At 55.2% G+C, this 12,169-nt stretch overlaps 6 protein-coding genes across 6 annotated transcripts; 3 read left to right on the top strand and 3 right to left on the bottom strand.

Annotated features, from left to right (window-relative positions):
- Positions 1 to 1,508: 1,508 nt before the first annotated feature.
- Positions 1,509 to 2,331, top strand: M409DRAFT_61089 (uncharacterized protein; the record flags this gene model as incomplete). Its single annotated transcript, XM_033814655.1, has 2 exons — positions 1,509 to 1,568; positions 1,624 to 2,331. The coding sequence occupies 2 exons, from the start codon at positions 1,509 to 1,511 to the stop codon at positions 2,329 to 2,331; spliced, it is 768 nt and encodes a 255-aa protein (XP_033660026.1).
- Positions 2,332 to 3,237: 906 nt separating this feature from the next.
- Positions 3,238 to 4,259, top strand: M409DRAFT_71258 (uncharacterized protein; the record flags this gene model as incomplete). The annotated part of the gene is made up of 2 exons (XM_033819092.1): positions 3,238 to 3,865; positions 3,928 to 4,259. 2 exons carry the CDS (start codon positions 3,238 to 3,240, stop codon positions 4,257 to 4,259), a joined length of 960 nt encoding a protein of 319 aa, XP_033660025.1.
- Positions 4,260 to 4,596: 337 nt separating this feature from the next.
- M409DRAFT_71257 (uncharacterized protein) lies at positions 4,597 to 5,889 on the bottom strand (the record flags this gene model as incomplete). Its single annotated transcript, XM_033819091.1, has 2 exons — positions 4,597 to 5,262; positions 5,317 to 5,889. 2 exons carry the CDS (start codon positions 5,887 to 5,889, stop codon positions 4,597 to 4,599), a joined length of 1,239 nt encoding a protein of 412 aa, XP_033660024.1.
- Positions 5,890 to 7,112: 1,223 nt separating this feature from the next.
- Positions 7,113 to 9,123, top strand: M409DRAFT_61086 (uncharacterized protein; the record flags this gene model as incomplete). The annotated part of the gene is made up of 3 exons (XM_033814654.1): positions 7,113 to 8,310; positions 8,409 to 8,689; positions 8,746 to 9,123. The coding sequence occupies 3 exons, from the start codon at positions 7,113 to 7,115 to the stop codon at positions 9,121 to 9,123; spliced, it is 1,857 nt and encodes a 618-aa protein (XP_033660023.1).
- Positions 9,124 to 9,140: 17 nt separating this feature from the next.
- M409DRAFT_30415 (uncharacterized protein) lies at positions 9,141 to 10,172 on the bottom strand (the record flags this gene model as incomplete). The annotated part of the gene is made up of 1 exon (XM_033809913.1): positions 9,141 to 10,172. The coding sequence occupies one exon, from the start codon at positions 10,170 to 10,172 to the stop codon at positions 9,141 to 9,143; it is 1,032 nt and encodes a 343-aa protein (XP_033660022.1).
- A 699-nt stretch (positions 10,173 to 10,871) lies between these two features.
- M409DRAFT_30414 (uncharacterized protein) lies at positions 10,872 to 11,975 on the bottom strand (the record flags this gene model as incomplete). The annotated part of the gene is made up of 4 exons (XM_033809912.1): positions 10,872 to 11,006; positions 11,069 to 11,581; positions 11,630 to 11,859; positions 11,933 to 11,975. The coding sequence occupies 4 exons, from the start codon at positions 11,973 to 11,975 to the stop codon at positions 10,872 to 10,874; spliced, it is 921 nt and encodes a 306-aa protein (XP_033660021.1).
- Positions 11,976 to 12,169: the final 194 nt, after the last annotated feature.

The following is a 12,169-nucleotide window of genomic DNA, read 5'->3' as shown; positions in this document are numbered from 1 at the left end:
GTCGAGGAACGACGAGGTGGACCAGCTGGTGTTGCGCCTAGTAGTAAACACGATTACGACTGCAACAAGGAATGCGTAGCGTCTTGATTTGCGTTGCTTAAGTTGTTAAGGAAGAACCATGATGCCCTCGAGTGTCAGAGTGTTATGAGGAATGTCCAAGGGCAGCCGACCTGACTGAGGTATGTCGCTAAGCCAGAGACGTTGTGTAATTGGCCAAACGGATTTCAGAGTATCTGGTCTTGAGCTTCTGCGGAAACCCCAGGACTGTGTGAGGAAGAGCCATTTCATATCTCGGATTGCAAGACATTCGACAAAAGCTGGGTAGTCGCTGCTCTCACTTTACGCCAAAGCCGGACTATTGTTGCAGCCCGCGATGCTCCATCAGCCATAGAACTAGCGGAAACTCCAACAACACCGAAGTGAAATGTTCCTAATGCGGCAACACTACGAATACGAGTATTGCACGCAACGCTCTTGGTCGGACACCTCAGCTCCGGGAGTGAGAGACACAAGGTGAAGGACACTGCTGTGTTTATCGCTCTGCCGTGTATGCAGAGTGTGCGTGCGACTTGCTGGTTGTTATGATCGTCCGTAATCTGCGTGCACCCGTTTTTCCGACACCCGCCGGGTAGGCACGCTTTTTGCGCTGACAACATCAGCATCAGCGCAGAGATTCCAAGAACAACATAGTGAATTTATTCTCCAGAATAACCGTCTCCCTCAGCGGTGATCTGGAACGAGTGAGCGCCACTGTCAGGAGTCGTGCTTGCAGCCAAGAGTTTCCATCAGGTTCTGGCACGAAGGGGGGCGAGAAAACGTAGATAGTTGGGGTTTGGACGGGTTTGAGGGTCGATGTAGCACTTGGGGATTGAGTTGACGTTCCGGTTGGAGGGAAGTCCGTCGAAGACGAAGTCAAAGCCGTAGAGATGGAGATTGTGTTGGTAGGTACAGTTCATGTACGGGCATGACACTATGCCATCGGTCGAAATGGCAGCCGCGGCTCCGCTGCAAATGCAGTATGCAAAGCTTACCAATATGTATCTGCAGCTATGCCCGAGCTCGCAAGTGGTTTGTTGTTCTTTCTTCGCCCGCACTTGGGATGTAGTGTGGCCGTCCCTCGCGCCATCAAGGAGCATCTCTCGTATATGCCATCACATTGGAAGCGGTAGTCGAGTCCCGTGACATTAATGACCTGTGTTTTTAATTCCGGGGAGCGAATCTGCAGCAACGAGTTGAATGCCCTTGGTTGGCAGGCGAGCATATGATGTTGGAGTTAGGAGTTTGTGAGTGAATGGAAAGCGGGAGGTTCGCACGGGCCGCGCCCGCATCGGCCAAGTGGGCTGTGGGTTTCCCTCAGCACATTTCGAGTGGGCTTGCACGACCTTCTGGACTTCACAATGTGCCATGTCACCCGCTTCTTACTCCCACACAAGGCGCGTGCACTAACAACCGCTGTCATACCGCGATAATCAGCGCCAACGCTACCATCGCGGTCATATTCCACCAAAATGAGCGGCAAAGGAAGTGTCCCCGATGCCTGGGACGACGATTGGGTCAATGTCGCCGATGTATGGGCTGCAGTAACGTGATTCGACATCTTCAAGACTGACAGGGCGAACCCAGAAACCAGAGGAGAAGACGACTGCCCCCGAACCAGCGCCAAAGCTTACCAAGGCAGAGCGCCGAGCGCAACACGTTGAGCAGCAGAAGCAGTTATGGGACTCTGCAGAAAACCCCGGCAGAAACTTGTGGTTGGAGGCGCAAGGCGTCGCCCCAATGAAGCAGGAGTTCAAGCCCACGTTACTCAGCCGCAAGCCGCCGACTATCGCAAAGAAAGGTGCCGTGGATGGCATGGGCAAGCTGAGCCTGGAAGATGACGAGGACAGCGAAGAGGAGAGGCGCAAGGCACAAGAGGCAAACTTCGAGGAACGCCAGCGTAAAGCAAAGATCGAGCGGGAAGAGAAGCAGAGACGATATGCTGAGGCGAGAGAGCGAATTATGGGCTCATCGAACGCCTCTCCTGCAGCCAATTCCAGGGAGAGCTCCCAAGGACGAGACAACAACCGACGCGGACGCGGCAACAGAATGAATGGCAGCAGACGAAGTCAGCCAGACACTCCGGCAGATAGATCTCCGGTGAGAGCCGCACAGCCTCGGACTGGAGACAACCAGCTTTTCGATCCAGAGGACATGAGCAGGAGACTTGCGCCTAAGCGCGAGACGCCTCAATCTCCTCGAGAAGATCAACCTCTGAGACAGCCTCGTGGACCTGACAACAGCGGTAGAGGTGGTTTCGGATTTGCTAGTCGAGGCGGATCAACCTACACGTGAAGCATCGTCCATGCGATATTCTGGTTATCTACCACCATCTCTTGCAACGAGCGACTCTGTAGCAGGTCTTCGAAGGTGCGATTCGTCCTTCTCTGGTGTACGCACTACGAGGCAACCGGAGCAACCATCTTGGAGATAGCATCGCTCTTGTACTTCGGCATATGGCTGGTTACCGACACGATTTCTGCCAAGCCGTCCACGAGCCGGATTGCTTTCCGCACCCGCTGCCGACCGATGTCTCGGATCATGAGGCTTGCACCAACCACAGCCATTACTACACTGGCGGAGTGCCAACTCATTACAGTGTTCTCGCGACTGACCGTGCGTGTTGCAAGAAACGCCGCTTTGCAGCTCACCACAGCACGAATCGAGAGTCGGAGAAAGTCCTGTTTCGGCCCAGCGCCATCAGCAGGGTCAAAGTGCAGCGCGATCGACAGCTCGCAGCTCCAAAAGTCCAATGAGCACCTCGGATGTGCGCATGATTTTGCGGTAGCTCTTTTGATCGGCAACCCTCCAGGAACAAGAACATCACTTGATCCCGAGAAAGTGCAAGATTGCCAGCCCTTGGCTGGTCCTCCGCCTGTGGCTGGCTGCTGGACCCTCGAGTTAACGCTGCAGAGGCTCGACAAAGACCTGCCGCCGGACCGCGGCGTACAGGTTTAACCACACCTCGTCAATATATGTGCCAGCGTGCCAGGCTCTTGCAAATTGAGTAGGTAGGATAATCTATTATATTGCATGCCGACCTCCATGTGCCGCTGCTACGCCTGACCATCCGTCCCATCTTTCGAAGTCAGGTTGGCGGCTGGACCACTCACTGGGTTGGCCTAACTTTGTGAACAGTACAAGTCACTGTGTCCTTAACCTTTCAATTCGACATCCAGGAGAAGGCCAATACAATCCAAAATGCGCCCATCAACGTTCCTCCTCTCCCTCTCCACGACAACACTCACCACAGCCTCCTTCCTCCGCCCCCGCCAACAACCCCAACTCTGCAACGGCCGCGCCGACTTCTGCAACCGCATCTACTCCAACGTCTCCTGGATAGGCACGCACAACTCCCCCTTCATCGGCACTGCCGACCCTCCGGACCCACGCGTAAACCAACAAAAAACCGTCCCCGAACAACTCGACGCCGGAATCCGCTTCCTCCAAGGCCAGACGCAAGTCTTAATCAACGGCGCCGAAGATGCCGGTCCCTTTTCAGAACTCTACATGTGCCACACCGACTGCGCGATCTACAATGGCGGATCTTTACGACAATACCTCACGACCGTCAAGACCTGGGTGGACGCGCACCCCGACGAGGTCGTGACGATGTTGTTGACGAATGGGGATAATGTGGATATCTCAGAATTCGACGCTGCGTTTAATGATACGGGGATGAAGGAGTTGGCGTTCGTGCCGAGTACCTCTCCGCAGATGCTGCCGATGGGAGAGTGGCCGACGTATGGACAGATTATCGAGGGGGAGAAGAGGGTTGTGGTATTCCTCGATTACGGCGCGGATGAGTCGAAAGTACCGTATATCCTCGGTAAGTGCATCCACCCCCAAAAAACCCCTGTCATTATGAAGTACTGATTGATATAAATCTAGATGAATTCACCTACTACTTCGAAACCCCCTTCTCCCAAACCGACCCCACCTTCTCCCAATGCCGTCTCGACCGGCCCCCCAACGCCTCCCCGGACGGCCGCATGTACCTCGTCAACCATGTCCTCGACAAAGAGATCCCTCTCACAGATATCTTGGTCCCGGACCACGAGGCGGATTTCACGACGAATGCCGCGCAGGGGAATGGGAGTATCGGGGCGCAGGTCGAGTTGTGTGAGGGGATGTGGGGGAGGGTGCCGAATGTCGTGTTGGTGGATATGTTTGATCGCGGGGAGGTTTTCGTTGCGCAGGATGCGTTGAATGGGGTGTCGTGATGTGATGTGAACAGGGAGGGTTTGATGTGTTGGATGGAGTTGTGTGTGATGAGATATCAAGACAACATAGATAGATTCAGTCTGATGCTTGCTTGCTTGCATAATAGAAGATGCTCAAGATGAAGCCAATGCCAGAAGAATGTAAATGCTTTTTCGTCTCCGCCGCTCCCAATAAGTCTCAACCAACATAGTTGCCTTTGCCTGCCCAAGCACCTGGTATCATTCATGTAAAACATCATTCGCCACCCAATCCCCTTCTATTGACAAAAGCACCCGTCGTGCTGATTATCCCACAGATTCGAAACAAGCGCGAGCATTAGCATTCATGTACGTTATCTCATCCCGTCAAAAGATCCCGCACGCTCATGCCGGTGCTGGCACGGCTAGTGTCAGGCTCATGGGCCGCACGGAAGTTTCGTCGGTCGTGGTTGAGCATCAACAATGCCGCGGTGGCTTCTTGATCGAGCTCCTGCTCACTACGCCCACTCTTGGCCGCTTGACGTTGCTTTTCCGACAACTCGGTCGCGCCCTCTGCGATGTGTCGGAGCTGAGAGGCAGAGTCGACGGGTTTGAGGGCGGGACTGCCAAGACCGAATTGGCTGCCAAAGGGTGGTGCGGTCGAGACGTGGTGGAGTTGAGGACCGAAAGCTGGAGAGGCCTGGTTCGAGTGGAAGTATGGGGAGTAGCTGCTGGCTGCTGAGGATATCGAGTAATGCCGACCAGCACCCGACGAGAAGATCGAGGGCGATGTTGTGGTGGTCGTGGTTATTTGTGAGAGGGAAGGCAGAGAGATGCCAGAGTTCGATTTGGCGGGTGCAGCAGTGTTGGGTGTGGACGTTCCAGCGTCTTCTTGGTCGTCCTCCATCTCCTCGTCTTCATCCTCATCCTCCTCGTCCTCGGCGGGTCTGGTTGAAGTTGGGGGAGGTTGTGGGCGGGGTGAGTTGTTGTTCGCCTGCAGGTCCGAGACGCATTGTTCCAAGTACCGCAGATACTCAATGCTTGCCTATGCAGCAGTTAGCGCCATGCCATGTTGTCTACTAGGAGTGTTTAGCCCCACCTGCAGAATAGCGAGCTTGTGCATCTCTTGGCCCTTGCAGGCCGGTATCATGTCTTTCAACACGCCAAATTCTTCGTTCATTTTCGATCTCCTCCTCCTCTCGATCAGGCTGTGCGCAGTCTTGCGAGCGATCTTCCTTCCAGCTGCCGTAGTGCCCGCATTGTTCTGCTTGCGCTTGCTACCCGATTGAGCGGGTTGCGCCTTCCCCGCCGGTTGTTGCTGCGAGGCAGGTACGGGTACGGGCTCTTGCTGTTCACTTTCCCTGGGCTTCATCTGAATGATCTTGCGAGTCCTGGTGGGTGGAGGGGGCAGGCTGAAGTCGTCTTTGGTAATGACAGGTCCAGCCTGGGTAGCAGCCCTCTTCCTCGACACATCGGCGGGCGAGCTTGGGGAGACAGGACGGTAGGAAGAGTCGGAGCCATTGGCAGAAGGTGTCGCAGAGCTCGTGCTTGCCCGATCTGGCTCCTGAAACGCAGTGGGAGGCAGATTGAAGGCAGGAGCGCCCGGGGGCCCTTCCTTGCCGCGAATATCGCTTGACGAGCCCGGGGTGGGCGGAGGATTCGGTCGAGGCATGGTGGTGGAATGGTAGAGAGGGTCAGGCTGGGGACGACGGGCGTGGAAGACGTGCTCGCTGTACGTCGTCGCGGGGGGCGGGCAGCGGGCGGAGGAGGTATTCATGTACGGCGGGCGGTGGAGGGATTCTGCGTGTCGCCGAAGTTGAGGCTGGGGTCGCTTCTGCTGCAGACGATGGGACGACGACGACGACGGGCATAGCGCACGCAGCGCAGCAGCACATAGCGAGACTGAGAGAGCAGCGTCGTCCCCCGTGGGCGCTCCATTCGCTGCTGCTGTCGCGTGCTCTGTTCGCGCTCTCTTCCAATCAAAGCGTCCAACGCCCGCACACGTGCGTCAATTTACGCTCTCGTGATGATCGCCAGCCCATCTATCAGGGCACGTGCCCCCTCCCAACACCACACCTTTCTCTTATCACCCCCAAGACACCACTCTATTGGCACATTCACCGCTATGCTTTGCATGCCACTGCGTCTGCTGATCAACAGAAACCCGCTCATTCCGCGCTTGACGAAGACCGGACGGGAAGAAGCCTTTCATCAGATAACGAGCGAATATCAGCCTCTACAACAACCACCCAATTCCCACCTCAAGGTTCAGGAATACGCATGCACTCCGGTCCGTCTATCGGCTTGCCTGGAGATACATGTACTGCACTGCTCGCCGACATGACGACGACCCCGAGGAAGGAATCGTCAGATGCCCACGTCGAGAGTGCAGGTGACCGCTCGTGATGACAGTCTGATGGCCCCTTAGTAGCCTCTCTCGATGGGCGACAGGAAGTACCTCCGCATGTTCAGTCGCAGGCGCCTGAGCCGTCTGTCCTCTAAAGGAGTGCCGTTTTCGTCCGAGTTGACCGCTTCTGGTCGAGTTGCATTCCGGCGACTACACCCGGACTTGGCAGAATTAGATCTGATATCGACATCTTGGGCTGTCCTGGGATCGCTCACGATCGTGTGTGAGGTGACAGGTCGTAATTCTTCATGTTTCATGCAATAACATTCAAGGTCGAACTGGACCATCTCTAGTATGTAAGTCTGGACCAAGCACCATCGAAGTCATGGTCATGTTCGCGGCAAGACGACATCTCCCTTTGTCTTCATAGCTATCCAAATGCGGGTAACTACAAGCAAGAAACAATATGCATCCGTTCAACTTCTCTCTTCCGCTGTTACCAGACGCTCTTTTCCTCTCTTCTCGTTTACCCCTGTTCGTCGCACGATATGATCGTCCCAAACCTCTCCAAGACGCTCAAGCCGTCACGGGAAGACATCGCTCCAGACCCAACACCAGAGCCAACGGCCACAGGAACACCACGTCTCATCCCCATCAACGCCAGCGAGATTCCTCGGAGAAGACGACGAGCAGACAAAAGCAGCGTCCTCTCCAGAGTATTCGGTAGTCCAGAACGAAGCACGCCCTTCACAACAGTCTCGAACCAAGGTCTTGCAGGGAGACAATCCTGCGCTTCGGGGCTGACCTACTACTCCTGCGCCAACGGCTTCACTGGTTGCTGCCAGGGAAATCCCTGCACGCAGACGGCGCAGTGCTCGGTCGAAGATCCCATCACAAGTACAGGGTCAGGTACTAGCACCACTCAATCGAGGACGTCTACTGCGCAGTCTAGCAGGACTGGGACGGCAACCGCGAATAACTCTGGTACACGAACAGCGACTGGCACAGCGACCACACGTACAGGAACAGGAACAGGCACAGCAGCTATCACCACCGCAAACGGCACACCTACCGGCACCGCTACATCAACAGGCCTGACGACCACTCTCTCAACACCGAATGCCACACCCGCCCCAAACTGCCCGGGTGCTCCATCGAACTACACAGACGATTCAGGCATCGCCTATCAAGTCAAGTGCAACATCGACAACGGCGGACCCTTCAATCAAACCATCAAAGTCGACGCAGGCGGTTACGCACAATGCTGTTCAGCCTGCTCCAGTTCCAGAGAATGCGTCGGCTTCACTTTCTTCGGCGAGAATGGAAACAGCACCGACGCAGGCAACTGCTACGTGAGATCCTCCATGCAGACTTCCGAGGACTTCAATTCGAACTCGTACGTCGTGGCACTGTACAAAGTCGACCCGAGCGCCGTCGCAACAACAACACCCGTCCCCTCATCTTCCGGCGCGGCAAACCCCAGCCAAAGCAGCGGCTCCAACATCGGCGCCATAGCAGGCGGCGTAGTCGGCGGCGTCGCAGCCCTCGGCCTCCTCCTATTCCTCGCCTTCTTCCTCATCCGTCGCCAGAGAAAAAAGGTGGACGCCCGCCACGCCGCAGAAAAGAAAGCCCCAACCCTCCCCACCACCAACCCCCGCTACCACGACGGCGTCATCGGCGGCCACAGCACGCACCACCGCTCCGGCAGCACCGCCAACGACATCTACGCCCCACAGGGAGGAGGAGGTGCGTATTCCCACGTCCCCATGCACACGCACACCAGGCAGAGAAGTATCTACCGCGACGACGGACGGAACTGGGTCTGATGAGGTACGTGTTTCTAGGTTTTGATCATCACCATTCCTCCTATCCTTCCAACGGAGACTATGCGTTGCAGCCGATGGTGACTGGGGACAAGCGCGCTGACCATTTCTCCGAACTGGAAGGCCATAGCTCGACACCGCCGGGCCTGAGAGCGGAGGGAGGTCGGGGGAAGAGGATTCCGGCGGGGACGTTGAGGCCGCCGCAGATGTTGGACTCGAGGGCGGCTGGTGGGGTGGGTGGTGCGGGCGCGGCGAGCAGGTCGAGTGTTTTCTTGGAGCATATGTCTGAGATGGAGGATACGGTGAGTCTCGAAATATCATACAGCCTTGTTTGGCTGGAAGCTGACGTCCATTCCAGTCCCAAGGCAGACCAACAACCACGTCGGTTACATCTCCTTACTCCTTCAAGGCTGGAGAATCGCCTACCCTGGGCCATCCAGCAGGCTCAACCACATCTCTCGCAGACGAAACCCGCAGAAGACAGCACCTCCTATACTGGAACAACTACGACTCCGGCCAGCTAAACGACCAAGAGGGAAGAGGTCAAATGAGCGCCACAATGGTGCCCAAAACACCCCCTTCTGCAGCAAGGACCGCCCCGCAAATCAGTCCCGACAACAGCGGCGCGGCGCGAGATAGCTCCTTCGTCGTGAGCCCTCTCAGGGGTAGGAAATCCGACCAAGATGGCGGCAATACCTCCGATCCCAGCATAGGACCTCGTCGAGGGACATCCTGATAGAAACATCCATATCTTCAATTAAACCGCTGTGCACTCCCCGCAGGAGGATAATAACCCCCTCCAAACTCCAAACTCGCATCCTCAAATCGATCCTCTCGTACCAGTCTCCAGGGACCGAACCATCCACTCTCAAACACCTTGACCTCAATCGTAGCATTGAAACTCTGTCCGAGATAATTCACCCTGAACCCCTCAGGAAACGGCGCGCTCAGCGAGAAGAAAGTCCCCTTCGGCGCAGAGGCCTTGACTTCGATCTTCTGGCGGAAACTCTGCACGCTCAGATGGAATGTCCGGTTCTCCCAGTCCGTCGAGTACGTCATGAAGGGAGACAAACCCGCCAGCCGCACCGCGAAGGGAGGTCGGAAATCGAGATTGAGATCTTCGCTGCGGTAGCCTAGTAGAAAAGCTTCCAACCCCAGAATCTGGCCTCCTGCGCAGCAGAACCCTCGCCCGTTGTCGTAGTCTCTCGCCTGCAGCCACATATGCGCCGAGGGGAACGAATGCGCCCAGTTCTTCTCGTCGTGGACTTTCGCCTGACCCGAAAGATCTTCGGGAGGAACGTCGATGCTGGGGATATCTAGCTCGAAAGAGACGTCCGAGTCGAGGCTTTGCACATGCCAGTGTAGCGGGAGGGGGAGGTGCACGAGGAGGGCTTCGGGGGTGTTTGTCGAGGTCGACCAGGGGGTTGGGTTCCTTGCCTTTGCTTTGAAAGTAAAATCCCCACTCCACAACTCGTATTCTGTCGTCCTCCCGTCTGCGTCCCACTTCGCAAATCCCAGATTCGGCACGTTCAAGATGAATCCCTTTCCTTTAGCTCGACCTTGAGAATCGTCCTCGGAAACCATCTGCAAACTATCGGCCCAGATTTCCTTTTGGTAGATTCCTTTACCGTTTCTGGGCACGTATGTGAAGGAGACCATATTGGAACGGGAGGGTGCGCCTCTGATTTTGCAGATTACCAGGGCGAGGTGCGCGCCGGAGGGGAGGGAGAATTTGCTGTAGTAGCCTTCGAAGACGGAGGTGGGGTGCGGGCGGTGGTGGTCCATGGCTTGGGAATTGTGGCCACGTCCGGGTTTGGTAGTGTTATTTGACTTGAGATGTGAATGGGTTTTGGGGATGTATGAAATGTGCAATGTCTTGTTGGAAGGAAGGAGATGAGGTCTGTTCGGTGACGTAGTTGAGGACGCTTTTGTGACACGTTTATGCGAGAACTCACAGTTCTTGGCTACAGATAGATTTGCCTCTCATGTCAAGATGACAGTCAAGAGAGAGCATACGAGCGAGGTTAGAGGATCTGCTGTTCTCAGGTCGCGATGGTAAGGTACAGATCGTGAATCGTAAGAGGTAGGGGTCTCTGCACAAGTGGTCCGTGCCCATGTCATTTGCTGCATAAATTCTTGACCTCACTTCCTTCTCTACTTGCATCTCTTTCATCATCACTGAGGGGCAGCAATCGACCGGGAATGTGGAACGGATGCAGGAGAACAGCGTGGCCGAATGACTACAGGACGTCAATTGTCAATGCTGCACAGCCTGTCAACTTTTCCAGACCCTCCAGTACGCATGGCATTCTCTCTGGAGTTCCGATCCGAGAAATGTTCAGAGTCTTGAAACGAAAAGCAGTCTCATCCGATGAGCTTTTCAATGAAGTAGCAGGGCTTCCCAAGGCCTGTCATTCACCTCACAATGCCGCAACGCCATCAGAATCCGAAGCAGAAGGGGGATAGGACCTCCTCCGTGCACGCTCACACTTTGAATTGGCGCATGTGTAAGTAGTGCGGCATATTCTCTTCGATCCTTTCTCTCAGCTGTCTTGCAATATCATCACCGTACAACACGCTCCATTGGGACTCAGCATCATCCAAGTCCAATTCAGGCGGCTGCCGCAACACTGTTAGTAACAGCCCAGTTCGATTCGTTCATGCATTCGTCTTAGACCTACCGGACCCCCTGACGGTTGTTCAATACCTTTCGAGGTATTTATCGTGGTAGTGAAAGCTCGAATAAGAGGATTAGGATGCTGCAACTCCTCAGGCAGAGGCTCCCACGTGTCACTCAAACCCGCCGGATCAATATCGAGGGCAGCGCTCAAGCCTCGCCGGACCTCTTCTGTGCGCCAGAGAAGATCGTCGCCATCGACGACGACCGGGACGCGGTTCAGGTCGTTTTGAAAGTGATCGAAGAGGAGACGCTGGGTTAGTATGCCTGTGAGGATTTTCCAGTCTTCGTCGCTGGGGCTTAGAGCCATTGTGGCGATTGAGCTGGCGTAGATCGATGGGATGACTTGTAGAGGGTTGCGGATGACGAAGATGGGGAGGATCGAGTCGAAGAGTGAGTCGGGTATGACCGTTGGGTTTGCGGGAAATGGCAGGGGTGAAGGATCTCGGATGATGGAGAAGACGAGGTCTTGCTTGACGATCATTTGGCAGTGTTCGTTGGCTAGGAGTGTTCGTCCCTGTCGTGATGGGTCAGTAATGGAAAGATAGTTGCGTTGTGACCGCACCTTTTCGTCTGCCTCCCTTGCGCGTCGAAGCAGATCTGCCTCCGCCCGAGCATACGTGGAAGTGCTCACTTCAGTCTCAAGGTCTTTCTTGCGAGCTGCAGAGTTGTTGGTCCACTTAGTGATGCGCTCAGGACCGAATGCAAACGCGTCCATGTAGGGATGGTAGACTGGCTCCAGATCGGGATGAGTGCTCATGTATCGGAAGAAGAGATGCGATCGGTGCCGCGCCACTGTCCAGCGCAGAAGGTATTCAGCCATCCGCTTCTGCATGTCTCACATATGCCTTCGACCCTTTGGACTTACTGTCGAAGACAAAGACAGTTCGTTTCTTCTCGTCGAGCGTCATCTTTGAGGATGGACGACTTGTGCAAGAAGACTAAAAGGCTGTTTCAAAGAAAGCGGGATCGAGTGTATCAAAAACGCATCGTTTCAATACGCAGTATCCTGACATAAGTAAGTGCTACATAGATACGATGTGGCATGGTCAGCAGAATCCTACTACTGCCGTGTGGTAGTAGGGCCTATGGTGATCCTTCCTCG

This window comes from Zasmidium cellare, assembly GCF_010093935.1.
Source record: "Zasmidium cellare ATCC 36951 unplaced genomic scaffold M409scaffold_64, whole genome shotgun sequence".
NCBI classification, from domain to species: domain Eukaryota; kingdom Fungi; phylum Ascomycota; class Dothideomycetes; order Mycosphaerellales; family Mycosphaerellaceae; genus Zasmidium; species Zasmidium cellare.
Note: the sequence above shows the minus strand (reverse complement) of the source record. Positions and strands in the feature narration are given on the sequence as shown.